At 39.8% G+C, this 15,545-nt stretch overlaps 1 protein-coding gene across 1 annotated transcript in view; it reads right to left on the bottom strand.

The window, feature by feature from the left end:
• Positions 1–15,545, bottom strand: part of COL4A1 (collagen type IV alpha 1 chain) — a 169,097-nt gene that overhangs the window by 30,551 nt on the left and 123,001 nt on the right. The window contains exons 22-29 of the mRNA XM_037799949.1: positions 14,834–14,929; positions 12,552–12,635; positions 11,915–11,985; positions 7,052–7,243; positions 6,304–6,472; positions 3,706–3,798; positions 3,515–3,619; positions 1,426–1,523 (exon numbers count right to left, since the gene is read on the bottom strand). Coding sequence (XP_037655877.1) covers positions 1,426–1,523; positions 3,515–3,619; positions 3,706–3,798; positions 6,304–6,472; positions 7,052–7,243; positions 11,915–11,985; positions 12,552–12,635; positions 14,834–14,929 — 908 coding nt within the window. The remainder of the gene's footprint in view (positions 1–1,425; positions 1,524–3,514; positions 3,620–3,705; positions 3,799–6,303; positions 6,473–7,051; positions 7,244–11,914; positions 11,986–12,551; positions 12,636–14,833; positions 14,930–15,545) is intronic.

The raw sequence follows: 15,545 nt of genomic DNA, 5'->3' as shown, positions 1-15,545 counted from the left end.
TTTTTTGCATACATGAATTTTCAACCCAAATTAATTATTTAAAACTATTTTATGTATGAAGGGGCTTTGAGAAATACAAGGGATTGAAAACAAAGTATTTTATGGGTACAAGGGGGGCTTATTCAAAACAGCCTCAATTTTTCAATTTTTGCAGTGAATATAGGCTGCTTGAAGCAAGTATGGGGACCCAGCCTCATATAGCTCCACCGATGTCCATTGTAAGTGATGATGTTCAAACAAGGAGCATTTAAACATTACTGAGCCTTGTTCACTTCTCTAATGTCCCAGCAGGAGAACGTCACAAAATGGAAAGAAATCAATCCAAGGGAGTTTTGAAAAAGCACAATATTTAAAATCATATATCAAAGCCTTAATCCCAATTCCATAACTCATGACCTGCACGCTACCACAGTTAACCAATTTTTTAAAGTCAAATGCAGATTTTAAAGGGCAGTGGGACAGTTTATCGTATAAAAGCACATTTCCAAGGCTTCTTCTCAGTTTAAGCCATGCGGTAAAGGGACACTATGATTTTATATATTTCTTGGGAAAGAAGCTATCATTTAATCACTGAAGCTGCCACATGATCCTAGATCCTCAAGGCTTTTACCTGCCCTTTCCTGATTTAAAGTGAATGGGCCCAGTAAAGTAGTTTTATCGTTGGTAAAATTTACCTATCGCCCTCACTCTTTCTCCCACTTAGTGGCAATGCCTTCCAGCTATTTTGCTCCCTTACTTCACAATCAGAACGGGAAAGGATCTAACCAATTAACCAATGGCCACTCACACTTGCTGAGCAGAATATCAAGTTATCAGCCATCTGATAAAGGGATATAGTAAGGCAAGGAGAAACCTGAAGTCACACTAGAGCACTGGGGTGGGAGGTAGGGGGTGTAGCAGGATTGTGCCCCTATGGGACATTTGGGAATGTCTGGAGACATTTTTGGTTTGTCACAACTTGAGAAGTGCTTCTGGGACCTGGTGGGTAGAGGCTAGGGATGCTACAAAACCTACTACAATGCACAGGACAACCCCCCACAGCAAAGACTGATCCGGCCGAAAATATCAATAATGCACAAGACCCTCCTGGTTGGCTATGATGATGTTAGGCAAGTGGCTTTCAAACACTTTTTTCCTGCCACCTACAATAAGCAACACATTTCACATTGAGATCCAATATAAACATATACAAAAATACACGCATGAAACTGAAACAAACGATTCACAGATACGAAAAAAATAATTGCCACATGCTATGAGCTCTGGTATTTCCTATTTTATGCTATATATGTCATTAAAAAAACAAAACATGCTGGTCCAACAGGTCCTGCTAGATTAGAAACCCACATTTTATGTGTCCAATTAATAACAATAATGGGAAAAAACAAAAACAAAACAGTGATCCAGGGAACTGTCAGTACTCACCTTTTGACCCGGCACACCTGGGTTGCCAGGTAAGCCATTAAATCCAGGGCGACCTGGATTCCCTGCAGGACCCACATCTCCAGGAATGCCATCGGCACCTGTTTTGAAAAATCACAATCATTAATATACAACACTTTCTTCAGTTTCTTCACTTCTTTTACATTTTCTCAAATGGACTGCAACTGATTTGAGATGGTGAACATCAGCAAATTCCTTTTCTAGGAGGCTCTAAGAGGCAAGGTGAGAACTCCCTGGCCCTGGAGGTGCCCCCAGTGCACCTGAGGCAGCTGCTGGTGCCACCACTCCTGGCACCCACAACCCCTTTTTCTTTCTGTCTCGCATTTATTCTCCTGCCTTCCTTTTTTTCTGCTCTCCTCAAACATCTTTCCAGCCCTTCTCCACCCAAACAAAACAAAACAAAAACACCTTGGCATTTGCAGACGAGTGTGTGGACTATGGATCAGAAGTGCTGTCATCACCTCACTAGAGATGCAGAATCTCAGGGTCCAGTCCAGACTTACTAAATCAGAGCTGAATTTTCACAAGACCCCCCTGTGATTTGTGGACACATTAACATTTGGGAAGTGCTGCTTTTTAGACCACTGGTCTCAAGCGAGGCTGCACACACACTGAATCACCCAGGGATTCAATCATGTGGGGAGGTTGAAAAAAAAAACATACCAGAGATTCTGATATAATTATTAATTGGGCTTTCTTAAAGCTATCCAGGCAGTTCTGATGTGCAGCAAAGTTTGAGGACCATTGCTTTAGACTCTTCATGTATGATCCTGAGATCCACGAAATGTAGTAATTTGTGATTTTGCTGAAGCATAACGCTGAGTCACATGTGCCGTGGGCTGTTGTACAGATGGAGTCTCCTGGTGAATGAACCTAACTGCCTGCGAAGCATCCATATCTCCAAGCAACTTTGCTGTTCTCTACTGATTAGTATGGACAAAGAACCTCTAATCAAGGAGACCTTATCGGATGAAATTCTAGGTTTTATGGTGGAAATGATATGGTACTGGTATGAATACGGTGATATTCATGAACACGGGGATTGGAGGAGCCCTCGGCATTTGTCCCTCTTGAACTTCTAGGGTCTTCCGCCCTCCAAGCCTAACAGAAGCAGCCACATGCTCTGGTGGGAGTTACGTGGCTCTCAGAGAAAAAAGTCTTCTGTCTCCTGCTCTCCGAGTGTTAAGGTCCATGGGAATGGAAGCGGGTGTGGTGTGTCTCTAGGTAAGACGCCTGGGAATCGGGAGAATTTTTTTAACTAAAGTCTTGGCCAAATGGCCTGTAAATTGAAGTCAGGAGGCCTGATCAAATGGGGAAGACACACCCACACCCCTTTTTGCACTCATACTTTCTCCTTAGTCCTTGAACAATTTCCATACTGACAATTCTATAAACCACAGAGTCTACCTGAAGGAAGTCAGACCTAAGAAACTACAAAACAGATGATATTTTCCTCCTTATTTACTTAACAATTTTCAGAATTAAATAATAGTTCTAAAATGTCAACACTCTTTGGGTTTTCAGGGCCCTCCCTCTATCAGGGGACTTTTTGGTAAGAGCAAAGCCCCAAGGCCCTATATTTGCCTGAATCCATCCCTCTTGCCTGGCTTTCTTTCTGTCTCCCAATCCTGGTGGACTGTATTTTTTTCCAATGGACTATATCTTTTCTTCACTGATAGGAGAGAACCCTATTTAAGAGTGGGCTTATAACAAATGCAGCATCTGGCAGTACTTCTGGGCACCTTAAGCGATCCTAAATGCAACATCTTCTTTCCAATCAAAACCAGTGCACTGTGAAGCAGCATTCCCCCATTGCATTAAGTGATTGAAATCATTGTTCTCAAAACTATACAGACTCTTTTAAAAACTTTCCCTTCACAGCATGTTCACTAACTTCTGTAGTGTTTTATATCTACTGCCTCATTTTCTCATAGGAGCCACATGATGGCAAAAGGACTGCTAAGGCCATTGCTGCCGATCAGTTGGGGAAGGGAAGCCACCGCTGGGGCTCCTGCTGACCAATGGCCCGATCAAGGGACCGGTTCACAGTCAGGCTCGTCCATAGGTTTACCTTTGGGACCCGGAGGCCCTGGAAATCCAATTCCCGGCTGGCCCACTGAGCCCTTCTCTCCTGGGAGCCCTGGCCTTCCTGGTGTTCCAGGAAAACCTCTGTCTCCTGTTGGGAGAAGAACAAATGGTCAGTGTAAGGAAATTTGAGAGTCTCCACATCTCCCCTACATTAAGTGAATGTTCTAACAGCACCTTGGGGTCCTTGGAAACCCGGGGACCCTGGAAGACCTTCTGCTCCAGGAGGACCTGGTAAAGGCATGGTTTTTCCTGCTTCACCTTTCAGACCTGGGGAAGAAAAGAACAGAGACGTAAAGTGTCTGAGCTACTATATCATATCTTTTTATAGCCCCTTTAAAAACTGTACCTTAGTGTACCTAGTCAGAGAAGACTCCATTTATATTTTCCCATTTCTTCCCTTTACTTTTCTACAATCTTTCAGAGGGAACAACTCCTTTCCCCTAAATTTATATCTAAAATTACCTAGGACACAAGAATTCCTTACGAGTCCAAAATAAAAGGCATGAAAAGCTGAAAACGCTACAGTGACAAAAAGTGAGATGGTCCCATGTAATTTCTTAATTAACTACCTCAAAAGTCAAAAACATTTTTACTGTTCTCTCTCAACTTATCAGACAGTACTAATTCTTAGTTTCTTTGAGGCTGACCTAGATCATGTTCATTTGGTAGTAAATTCTCTTCATTGCCTGATAAATGTGGAATTATATATAATCTGTGACAGAGTAGCTGGGTGGTGCTGCACTATCTCAAGCCATGCAGGAAAATCACCCCTTCTACCCACCAAGGTTTCCCAACTAGGAGCCACTACCCTGCCACCTGCGTGTTTATGCACTGCCTCAGGGATCCACTGGGTGTCAGGATTTAGCTCTTAAGAAAGGATTCAAAGAGATCTCCTCAAAGAATGTGTATGCTGAATCTTCAGCCTGTGTTCTAAGAATTCAAGATATTTAGAGCCTCCCAGTAACATTCAACACATTCTTTAGCTATAGATTGTGGTAACTGCCAACTGATTGACCCCAGCACATATTTGCTATAGGTCACTTCCGTGGGATCTGGGTTTTCATGATCACCACAGTAAACATAGCTCTGGCAGACCAAAAAGCTTAGTTTTCTAATCTAAAGGCTTATTGGGTTCTGGATGGCTGAGAAACTCCAAGGAATGTGGACAACTGATAAACAGCACGGTAAATAACACCTCCTTCGGGAACCTTCTCCCTCCAAAGTGCTGGGATATATCTATAAGTGCCCCACGTTTAGCTTGTCTGATGGTAGTTTCTGGACAAAAAGAAAGTCTAATTCCTTTTGACAGTTCTGAACTTTTGCAGATTCCATAAGCACAAAGAAAACTTGATTTGTTGATTTTGTAATCAGGAGTTAGGAGGAAAGTGATCAAAAATCCTTTTTCCAGCCCACTGAAGGTCCTTCTATGTCCAACCCAGTATTTCCCCAGACCCTAAAGGTGTATTAAGAACATTTCTGGGACTCTTGCTAAACAAATAATAATTATCAGTAGAGTCATATCTTGGTGCTAAATGCTCAATGATTATACCAAGAATGAGAATGATGATAATAAATCCAAAGAATACTACGCTTGGATTTTTATCAAAGAAAGATTAATATTTCCTACTCTTTAAATGCTTATGAACTTTACACCATTTTGATAGGATATAACAGTACTCAATAGGGACAGAAATTAATAAAACTTGGGCTAGATATATAATTGGTGACAAATTTGAAGAACATACTGTAATTGATCCTAAACAGTTATTCTTGGTTATTTTTATTATCCAACAGTCATAAACAAAAAGAGTAAAAATTTTTATTTTTATTACCCAGCTATTTAGTTACTTATTTATCAAGTTTACTAACTACACATTTTAATCACCCCAAGTCCTATCACCCACTTTTATAACTCTTTTTTACTTCCTATTAATGTACACTCCCTTCCTTTATACCCAAGCCGTTCCCATCTCCAATAGTCTCTACACTTCTCATTGCAGAATTTCCCAGAGGATGGTACGAGGGTTCTATCTCTATTCTGAATCACATTCAATTAAACAATTGAGTGTCTACTGTGTGGAAGGCCTAAGGCTACACCTTTTTCATTTTCATTTATGTCCCTGATAATAATAAAGTTACGGAGAATTGAGAACAATAATGAGAAGTCTACACGTAGTCCTTGCCCTGAGTTATCCCTCAAACCACTGGACTGTCAACACTGGAGAGCAGTTTATATGCCTGCCTTGTTTACTACTCTCTTTCCAACATTTAGCACAGTGCTTGGCACGTAGCATCTACTCAACAGATAGTCAGTAACTGAATGAAACCAAAATGGAATTAAATGCATTTGAAACTGCTCTAGAATTAGTCAACGGTCATCTCTATGTCCAGCGAAGAGGTGGAGGCTACATTGTTTAGGGTACACAAAAGCCAACATTGACTGTTTATCAAGGAAAAAAACAAAAATAGCCAAAAAGAGAAAAATTGCTTAAGTTGATATTACCTCCCCATAAAAGACTGACTTTCGCTGATAAATACCATATATTTATTTATAAGGAAAATCATCTATAAATTCACAATCTTTCTAGCCAGACCTACAGTTTGTGTGGTCCATTTTAATTGTGAATAAATGGAGGTACAGAAAGGCTAAATAAGGACTTGTCAAGGTCACACCCCGCTTTCCGGAAGGCTGAAACCAAGCCCACGTTCCTGCCTTTGGAGCCTAGTATTCTGTGTGTCATGAGAACTCAAGAAAGAGTTCTCGGGCCTCACCTGGGAGGCCTGGTGGCCCAGGGTTTCCAGGAAAGCCTACTTGTCCTTTGTCACCAGTCGGGCCAATTGGACCAAACCCTGGTGGACCAGGAGGGCCGATGTCACCACGACTTCCAGGAAATCCAATCCCTCCAGGGGGGCCACGTTCTCCTTTTAATCCTAGTGAACCCTGAAGTGACAAAATAAAAAGAAACTTTATCAGCTGACATCCCCACCACTCTCATCCATGTCATATTTCAGCCATGTGTAGTAAATATGTACCAAAGTATAACTGGCTTACACTATTTATTTACTTCTTCAACCCTCTCACGAAGGTCAACAAGCATTTAATAAAAGAAACCAGCATCCTCTTCTCTAAGCTAGCAATGATTCTCCCTCACTCAGCTTACATAAGAGATATTTCAAAGAATGACATATTTATATCTTGAATCTTCTTTTAAATGAGTACTTTAACACTATTAACTTTAAACTCCACGTTCCATCCAAGGTATCAAAATCTTTTCAATTCTCCTAAACACATCAGCTGATTCTGATCCATTACCATTAAATATTCATGAATAGTGAGCCCCATCAACTACTAGGTTTATAGACACAAGGTTTCTCATGATCCATGAAACAAATTCATTTATGACAATCATCATCCAAATGATTTCCTGCAAATACACTGATATGATTCAAATTATTAATTTCCTTTTTCTTTGCAGATCCATTTGTGGAGTGTATGTCCAAAGTATGGAAATAAACATACCGGTGAGCCTTTGGGGCCGGGAAGTCCAGGATGGCCGTCTCGTCCAGGGGTCCCTGCTCTCCCTGGCATGCCAGGCTGTCCTGGAAAACCTGGGGCTCCTTTGTCACCTTTGAGTCTCATGTCAAAGTAAATCTCGCCAGGCTCTCCCTTGGCTCCTGGCTGACCTATCAGCCCCGGTGCACCTTGCGGCCCCTACAACAGCAAAGCATTGTGATGTTACAGAGTACATCCATCCACGTGACACATCACATCGACACAGTCAGTAATGGCACCAGAACTGTGAAGCCACCTTCTTGAAAAACGGCAGTGTGTTTAGATCTCATCGTTCACCTTCCAGGAGCAAGCCAATGATCTGTGACAAAGCCCTGATCTGACCTCATACACAATACTCTTTAAAAACATCTTTATTAGGCATTACAGAAGCCAGGATGGGGGAGCGGGAGATAGTATGGCAGTAGAAAACAGCTGTTAGAACAGCCCTCACATAACCTTCTTCCCCCTTACATCTGTTAAACATTCACAAGAAGGATTTGCAACCGACAGAGGAGAAACTCAGCAAAGCCGTCCTTGGTGAGATGCTGACTGTGCAACTCCCAAGGCCCGGAACTAGAGAAATGGCTTCTGGTGCAGGTGGGGTTGAAGAGTCAATATGGGTTGGGAAAAGTCATGTTGTTTCTAAGTCTTGTCATTTATTGAAATTGCACTGGTTTCCGGTTACACTCCACCCCATATTCTGAAAGAGATAAGGACTTCCAGGGCACCAGTGAAGGAGGAAACTCGGGGAAATGAACATTTGCCAGCTCTATAATTAGCTATTCTGAGCAGTCAGCAGAACAGAATCAACTTTCCCAAGAGGCACACATTAGAACATTTTTCAGTTCCTGGAAAGTTAAATCTGCAAGGAATGCTCACACCCACGGAGGGTTTCTCTTCCAGCCATTCTGAGAGTCAAGATTCACAAGGAAAATTGCAAGGGTTTTCAAATAATTGTCCCAATCACTTATTCTCTTTGGCCTAAGAAACACATATCTTCAGCCTTCCTGCTGACTGGGCAGAATTTAAACTCTTGCACAATTCATAAACTCCTTCTCAAGAGGTTCTTGGTTATACATGTGAATCACAAACATACACACATCTCTGTGGATGTACATATAAAAAATACTTCTCAAGGGAGGGAGTTGGAAGACCAATTTTTAAGATTTAAAAAATGGCCACCATTTATTACTTGCCCACTATGTGACACGATCCTTTCTGTATGTATATATGTATACATTATCTATATCATCTTAAATCCTTATCACAACCAGGCAAGCAAAGTATTAACCACCATTTTTAAGAGATGAGGAAACTGATACTCAGAGAGGTTAAGTGATTTACCCGAGGTGGCACAGCTGGTACATACTGGAGCTGGGATCCAAACATACATTTTGGGCTGCAGGGCCCGGACTTTACACACCATTCAATGTGAGCACTAATGAAAGTTAGTTATTACCTAGTAAAACCTGCTCGTTCATCAAATGTAGAGAATGAGACTTGGAGAGGTTAAATGACCAGTTCAAAGTCAAACAAATAGCAAATTTGGGACTAACCCAGATGGGGCTTTCTTATTTTCCTGCCCATATTGCGTCCTAAGAACTACAACAATGCAGGCTAAGGAATGGGAGCAGTTTCTTTCCCTTTGCTAAACACAGAGATGAGAAACCCTGGCTGCAATTCCAGCACCATCCAGCACACTTTCAGAAGTATGCACTCCCTGCTCTGTTCAGTACCATTAAAGATTTAAATTAAATAAAAAAAATCAGTTCCTTAGACACACTTAGCCACATTTCAAGTCCTTAATACCCACACATGGCTAGTAGCTATCAAATTGGATAATGCAGATAATAGATTATTTCCATCATTGCAGAAAGTTCCACCGGACAGGACTACAGTTGGTTTGAGCTGGCTCTGAGGTAAAAGTGCCCCTTATAACACAGGACACTTCACTTAGACCTATTTAAAAAAAAGGGGAGGAAGCCCAGTTTATTTACTGTGGTTCCAAGAGTGGCAACAAATAATTTCTACCAGGCACCTGCCAGAAATTTTAGCAGAGTCATGGAAAATTCACCATTTCAGGTATATCTTAATGAACATACAATATTACTTTTGAAGTTGAGAGAGGTTGTGGTAATTTTTAGCTTTATCTCTTGAGTTAATTTTAGCTCCCATATAGCCTTAAATCCCAGCTAAAATTAGACTCCTCTGTGAAGCTTTTCTTGATATGCACAAGCCACAATCTCCTATGTTTCCATGGTATTTTGAATAGTCCTCATTAGAGAAATTATTCTGCTTCATTAGTAAAATTTATTTGCATGTCTGTCTTTCCACTTTGAGGGCAGGGATCAGGGCTTTCTACCCTCGTGTACTTAATGTCTGAAGCAAAGAAGATAGTGAAGAAATATGGGTTAAACTGGCAATATTTACCAATAAAAATTAATACCAGTGTGAGAAACACAACCAACGTGTATTTTTCTCAACTTGGAACCATCACTATGTTATTTTATGGTGATTATTCACAGCCTAGAAATATAAAGTTTTGCATTTCTATGACCATAATGAGAAAATCTAATTTTTAAATTTTAATAATTACTTTGTCAGCCAACATCTATTTAAGGGAGAAATCTAGATTTTCTTTTTAAAGTGACACATGTGACCCTAGGAGATTTCATGGAGCTTTTTTCCCATAGAACTTCTTGATCCTAAGGGTTTCAAATGTCCTTTGAAGCATAACACTTAAGAAAAGTATTGGGGAATCAAACACTGCCTTGAAAATTTAGTATTTGCTACCTAAATTAGAGAAGATGTGGCAAATATGCTGTCCACTTCTAAAAATGGTGCCACTGTGGGAAAAGTCAGGAAGAGTAAATTTTAATTAACTGCTTCCAATAACCAGGAAATGTTCTCAAACCAACTGTGCTTCATCGTCCCGCACAGGGAGCTAGTCCTTTGGTGTCTGGAATCCCTTTCCCAAAATCAAACACTCCACTTTCAAAAGGAAATGCCACAGAAATGTTACTTAAATCAACTGAAAATTCAGAGCACTTCAACCCTTTTAAATTTTAATCTACTATCTGCTTGGTGGATGTCTCTTTCCCCTCTCAACTTCAAAAGTAATATTGTGTGCTCATTAATACATATCTGAAATAATGAATTTTCCATGAAAATTCAAAATGAGAAGAACACATTTTTAAGCTGGTTAAACCACAGGACTATGATACAACAACAAATGCAAGGAAAAGCCCTATCTTCTAAATTAAATTATTTACCGATATATGCATTTTTAGAAACTTTTTCCATCTATTGAAAGAATGGAGTTCCTCATGGAGAAAGATCGGGGATTAAATTTTAAAAGTGTATTTTCTCTGTTTATTTTCTTCTTTTCCTCGATTTCTCCTCAATCATCCTTTTCTATCACCTCTCTCCTCTTTTTCCATTTTTACTGGATTTGGGGGCTGGGTGGGAAGGCCTGTATTTGGACCGCTTTTCAGCTGGAGTTGAGGCAGGACACTGAGAAAGCCAAGTGGATAAAGGCAGATAGAGATTAAAAGCATCTTTTTCTGCTTCCTTCAAAGTTCTTCTGTCTTTGATCCTCATCACAGTCAGGGCTTCCCAGTTATTTGAACTTTTAATTTATTTAGAAATATTCAAAACAATGGCAACTTCTAACTCATCTCCCCAGGCACCAATGAAGTCACGAAAAGCAAAAGCCCAAGGTTTAACTTCAAAAGGAGGAAACTTCTTCTGAATCCCAGCTGTTTCACTCTTGTTTCAACTAACTTGTGCTCTCGCCCTCCCTTACAGAATCTTCCAGCAGTACTTGGGGGAAGAAAGAAACCCTTTAAAAGTTTTAAAGAGTTACATCAGAAGTGGGTCATGTTAAAAATTTGACTTTCTATTTCTGACAAAAGGAAAAAAAGGAATGAAAGGAACTGTAGAAACTAGTTAATGCTAAACAGGGCTTAGAAGAACAAAGAAAATGTGAGAAGAAAAACAATATCATAAGTTTCTAAAGTTTTGGAAATAGAGCTGATTATATGCAATAAAATAATATCCTTCAATATTTAAAATAATTGTTATTCTCTTCCGTTTAATGGCTTCTTTTAAAACACACTAGAGAAGCTAAGCAGTTGGTATTTTGTTTAACCGAAAGGTTTCATGTGGAGACGGCTGTGGAGGTCCATTTATAGATTCCACAAAGCATGAATATAATAGATGTTGGTGATAGGAATTTTCCAAACATAGATATCTAAAAAGAATGAAAAAATATTTCATATCCATAGAGGAAAACAGGTTTGTTTTCCTAGTTCTCACAAAAGAAATGATTGGTACTGAACCTATCCACTGTCAAGTTTTTAGATTATCTGCTGTGATGTTACCTTTTATGAACAACGATAATGCAGAAAGGCAGCAATTCAACTCTCCACTGTAGCTGCTGGGAAGTGATGCTTGGTGGCATCATTTGCTTTAAGAAATCATAGAGACCCTGAGGGAAGACGATGCCACCATTTGGCAGCCCCTGAACTCGGGTAAACTGCAGCTGACCGAGTGAGAAAAGCAATTGAGATACCGGGTTCTGGATTTGACGGTCCTGCTCATTCTCAGTGCCCCACATGAATGAGTGACTAAAGTCAAAGAAAGTAATTCTGGACTCCTTGGCAAAATAATACTTTACCAGTCTTCAAATAAGGTGGAGGCATACTTGCAAGCATGCAAAAAAAAAAAAAAAAAAAAAAATATATATATATATATATATATATATACGGCTTTGTTTTTTGTTTGGCGGCAATTTCTAACATGTATATGAATTCAAGCAGGTTTACTTACAGGCACTCCTTCAAGACCATCCCTTCCAGGTAAACCTCTGTCTCCTTTGGCCCCTGGCTGTCCCGGGAAACCTTTCATGAGAGGCAGGGAGAAAATTACAGCACATCATTCATAAAATGATTTCCTTAATAACTCAAAACCCTTTTTAAAGATCCCAAAATGTAAAGGTTTTTATACCAAGTGGATGGATATTTGCAGAATCTCAAGAGAGTGGTAACTAAAATACCCAAAATGGGTTCAGAAAGAGAAAAAGTAACCCCAAATTCCTACAAATAACACTGAAACAGGACTAACACAAGTTCATCCTTGATCATTTTAAGAAAATCATGTGGAGGAGGAGGAGAAGAAGAAAAACATGTTATTAACTTCTTTTGAGATAACTAGATTTGTAGAGCTGAATATACCATTATGTTGCTATCCTTTTATTAGGAAACCTTTACAATGCTGAAATTAGAGGCCATCTTGATAATTTTCAACAATGTGAATATATCCTAAAAGGATGGCTTAAAATTCTCATTATTATTCTTTAGTTTCGAATGCAGAAAATTAGGTCTCTCAAACGAATATGTTTCGCTGTGAAGGTGCTGTCCCATTGATGTCAATTCTGACGTGATGCTTTTCACATTTGGGGTCTTACCTATTTCTCCTGGAGGTCCCTGTAACCCTGGAGGCCCACGGAGCCCTTCCGTATCACAGAGGAGGCAACCCTCTCCTTTCTGACCTGAAAAAGAAATGCAGAGGTACTTATAGGTAACGTATGAAAAGAAATCTCTGCGGTGCATTGGCATAAAAGAAGGTAGCAAAGAAGGTTGACATTAATAGTGTTATATTTAAATTTATGTTTTCCCATTTATCCATCACCTCCTCCAAATGGCTCTATTTGCTAATGAGTTGAAACTTCACAGCCTGCTGTGGGTGCCTTTCTTTCGTTTGGGAAAAGGCAGGTCATTGAACATGCTGCTGCCTTCAGTATGCTATATGTAAGCACTTTTGTACTTTTTAATGAATTCTAGTCCTTCCACCCTGCAAAAGGACAGGGGCTGCCTCACAAAAAAGTGTGCAGAAAACCAGTTCTGCTCATCAGCCTGAAAAGACTTGAACTTTTGTAATTTTGTCTCTAATTCTAGATCTTCCCATCTTTGTCCCTTTGCTTTAGCATTTTTTAGTGAACTAAATCTCCTAGATTTTAAATCTGTGTTACCAGCTGATGGCTAATCAATATGAATAAGAAACCACAAAAGTAAGAACCAATAGCTGACTTGACATGAAGAGACAGACAAGGAGAGAGACCACAGCACAGAAAAAGAGGAGAAAATGTTCTTTTTAGGATATTCTAACCTCTTATTCTTGACTTTCAAGCTAGACTAAAAGGTCTAATAGTGTCTTAGATATACCTGTGTCTTAGACCTTAAAATATCTGGCCTCTAGGGACAAACCAAGCATAATGTAGAGGAAAAAGTGCATGTGGGAAAGTGTATACTAGGGGCATCCTGGAGGTTTTTGTTTGCTATCTTTCCCCCTCCGTCCCCTTCTCTAGTCTCAGGCACAATTATTGCACAGTCCATTCCAGCAAGTCCTAGTGTCAGAAATGGAAATAGGACTGAAATGGATAGTGCCATGTCACTGAAATAGGGATAGAGGCACACTTTTCCATTTTATGTTCTTCCACGGGGCAGAATAGGAATCCATTTTTGGGATACAATACAACTCAACTATGTTCTGTCTATTGTGGAGTTCCACGGGTTTCTCTCCTTTCAACACTAGAAGTGGGTGGTCAGTACGCTAACAAACTATAATCTGGGAAGGTTGATGGTTCTGTAGTTGAAATACGAAGACACAGGGAAAAAAGAAAGAAAGTTTCTTTTGGGACTCACGTGATGGGTAAATAGGATCACAGTGTAAAGAACCTTCTGACCGTTAAATTTATCACAAAATGGAACTGTCCCTCTCTGACAGCACTAAGCACCTGGTAACCAGAGGACTCATTAAAAACCAAATGACAAATGGACTCTGACTGGTGGCATGCTTGTGATGACGTCTAAGATCACTTCCATCAAAGATTCTGCAATTTATATGGCTGTTAAAATTCTCCATTGCCTGATATTATTTTCCACGGAACACTGGTGTTTCAGACTTTTGAAGACTGAAAATTCTTTACAATTTAAAGGCAGAAATGGCACACAACAGTCTTGATGTCTGGGAGCAGTCTTCTATTTCTTCTACTCTCCAGTTATTAATAGGCATATCAATAGTGAAACATCCACTGTGTATTATGCACTAAAGCAGGACTGTGGATGCAGTGATAATCCACCTCTTTTCCCAACGCTACTAAAGAGATTAAATATGTGCCCTGTGTTGATATCACAGCAAACGCTTGAAATGATTAAAGATAAAATTCAGAGCCAAGAGTAAAACCGATCCATCCATTAGCAGCAGATTTGCCCACATGGATTATTCGAACATGGCTTGGAGCAGGGAGTGAGCATTCCATGAACAGATTTGTAATTTGGCTTGAAGGAAACGCTTGCATTCTTAGGGAAAGAAACTCTCAAACTTTGAACTGAAAGGCTGTGCTAATGTGTTGGTCTTCCTGAGAGTTTAACCTGCAACCATATCTGCATTAGGAAGACTGACTTTGTTGTCTGTGGAAATGCTAAAGAGCAAAAACTCTGACCTTCAGGACTAAGTCTCCGTGTTTCCCTCCCAAATGACAGCACTCTCTCTAAGGCTCAAATCAAGACAAACTCAAGAGATTTGCAGAGAGACAATTATTTTAGGAATGGATTCGAAGGGTACTTCCAAGTGAAGGAAGGCAATATCCAAGCCCACTCTAACCCCACCCCAAAGTCAGCAAGTATGTGGAAATACATCATATGTACAAACACAATCACCTTTTTACAAAAATTAAAAACCTCTTACCTTTCTGTCCAACCTCCCCAGTCAATCCTGGCTGTCCTGGATTTCCGGGAGGACCCTGATCCCCTGGTGGTCCAGGCTGACATTCCACAATTCCATCTGAAATTGATTATAAAAAAAAGTATAGCACCATTTTCCCTAAACTGAACCCAAGTATTTTCATCCTCTTAATTCAGTCTCTATTATAAAACCAAAATATTTTTGGGCTATCTGATAAGTGTTTGAAACCCAGTTTCAGTTTGCTTCAAAGCAATCCTAGTATATCAACTTGAAAACACTACTGACACACAGAATGTCATCCATTCACCATCACAATCGCCACTACAATTTCTATTTTACAATTCTAAAGTATTTTTTAATTCATAAATCCCTTTCCTAAATATGATTTCACTTTTGTTTCACAAGTTAGGTACCATCATCCTTATTTCACAGATTAAGAAATTGAGGCTCAGGAAAATTAAGAGATTTGCCCAAGATCATATACCTGGTAAAGGCAAAGCTGAAATGTGAAGAACTTTATTCTTTTTTTTTCCCTAAGCAAATTTACAGCAAAGCAATCATTGTTTTAGACAATGCAGGTGGCCATGGGAAATGCCTCTAATTGTTTGTTCATATTCAATCCTGAGTATCATGTATGAAAAGAGGCACAAGAATAAATTACAGTAATGCAAACCCATCTCTTGTTTTAGGACTGTAATCCCAACATCCACGAGTT

The sequence above is a fragment of the Choloepus didactylus genome, chromosome 12 (genome assembly GCF_015220235.1).
Source record: "Choloepus didactylus isolate mChoDid1 chromosome 12, mChoDid1.pri, whole genome shotgun sequence".
Classification (NCBI taxonomy): Eukaryota; Metazoa; Chordata; class Mammalia; order Pilosa; family Megalonychidae; genus Choloepus; species Choloepus didactylus.
Note: the sequence above shows the minus strand (reverse complement) of the source record. Positions and strands in the feature narration are given on the sequence as shown.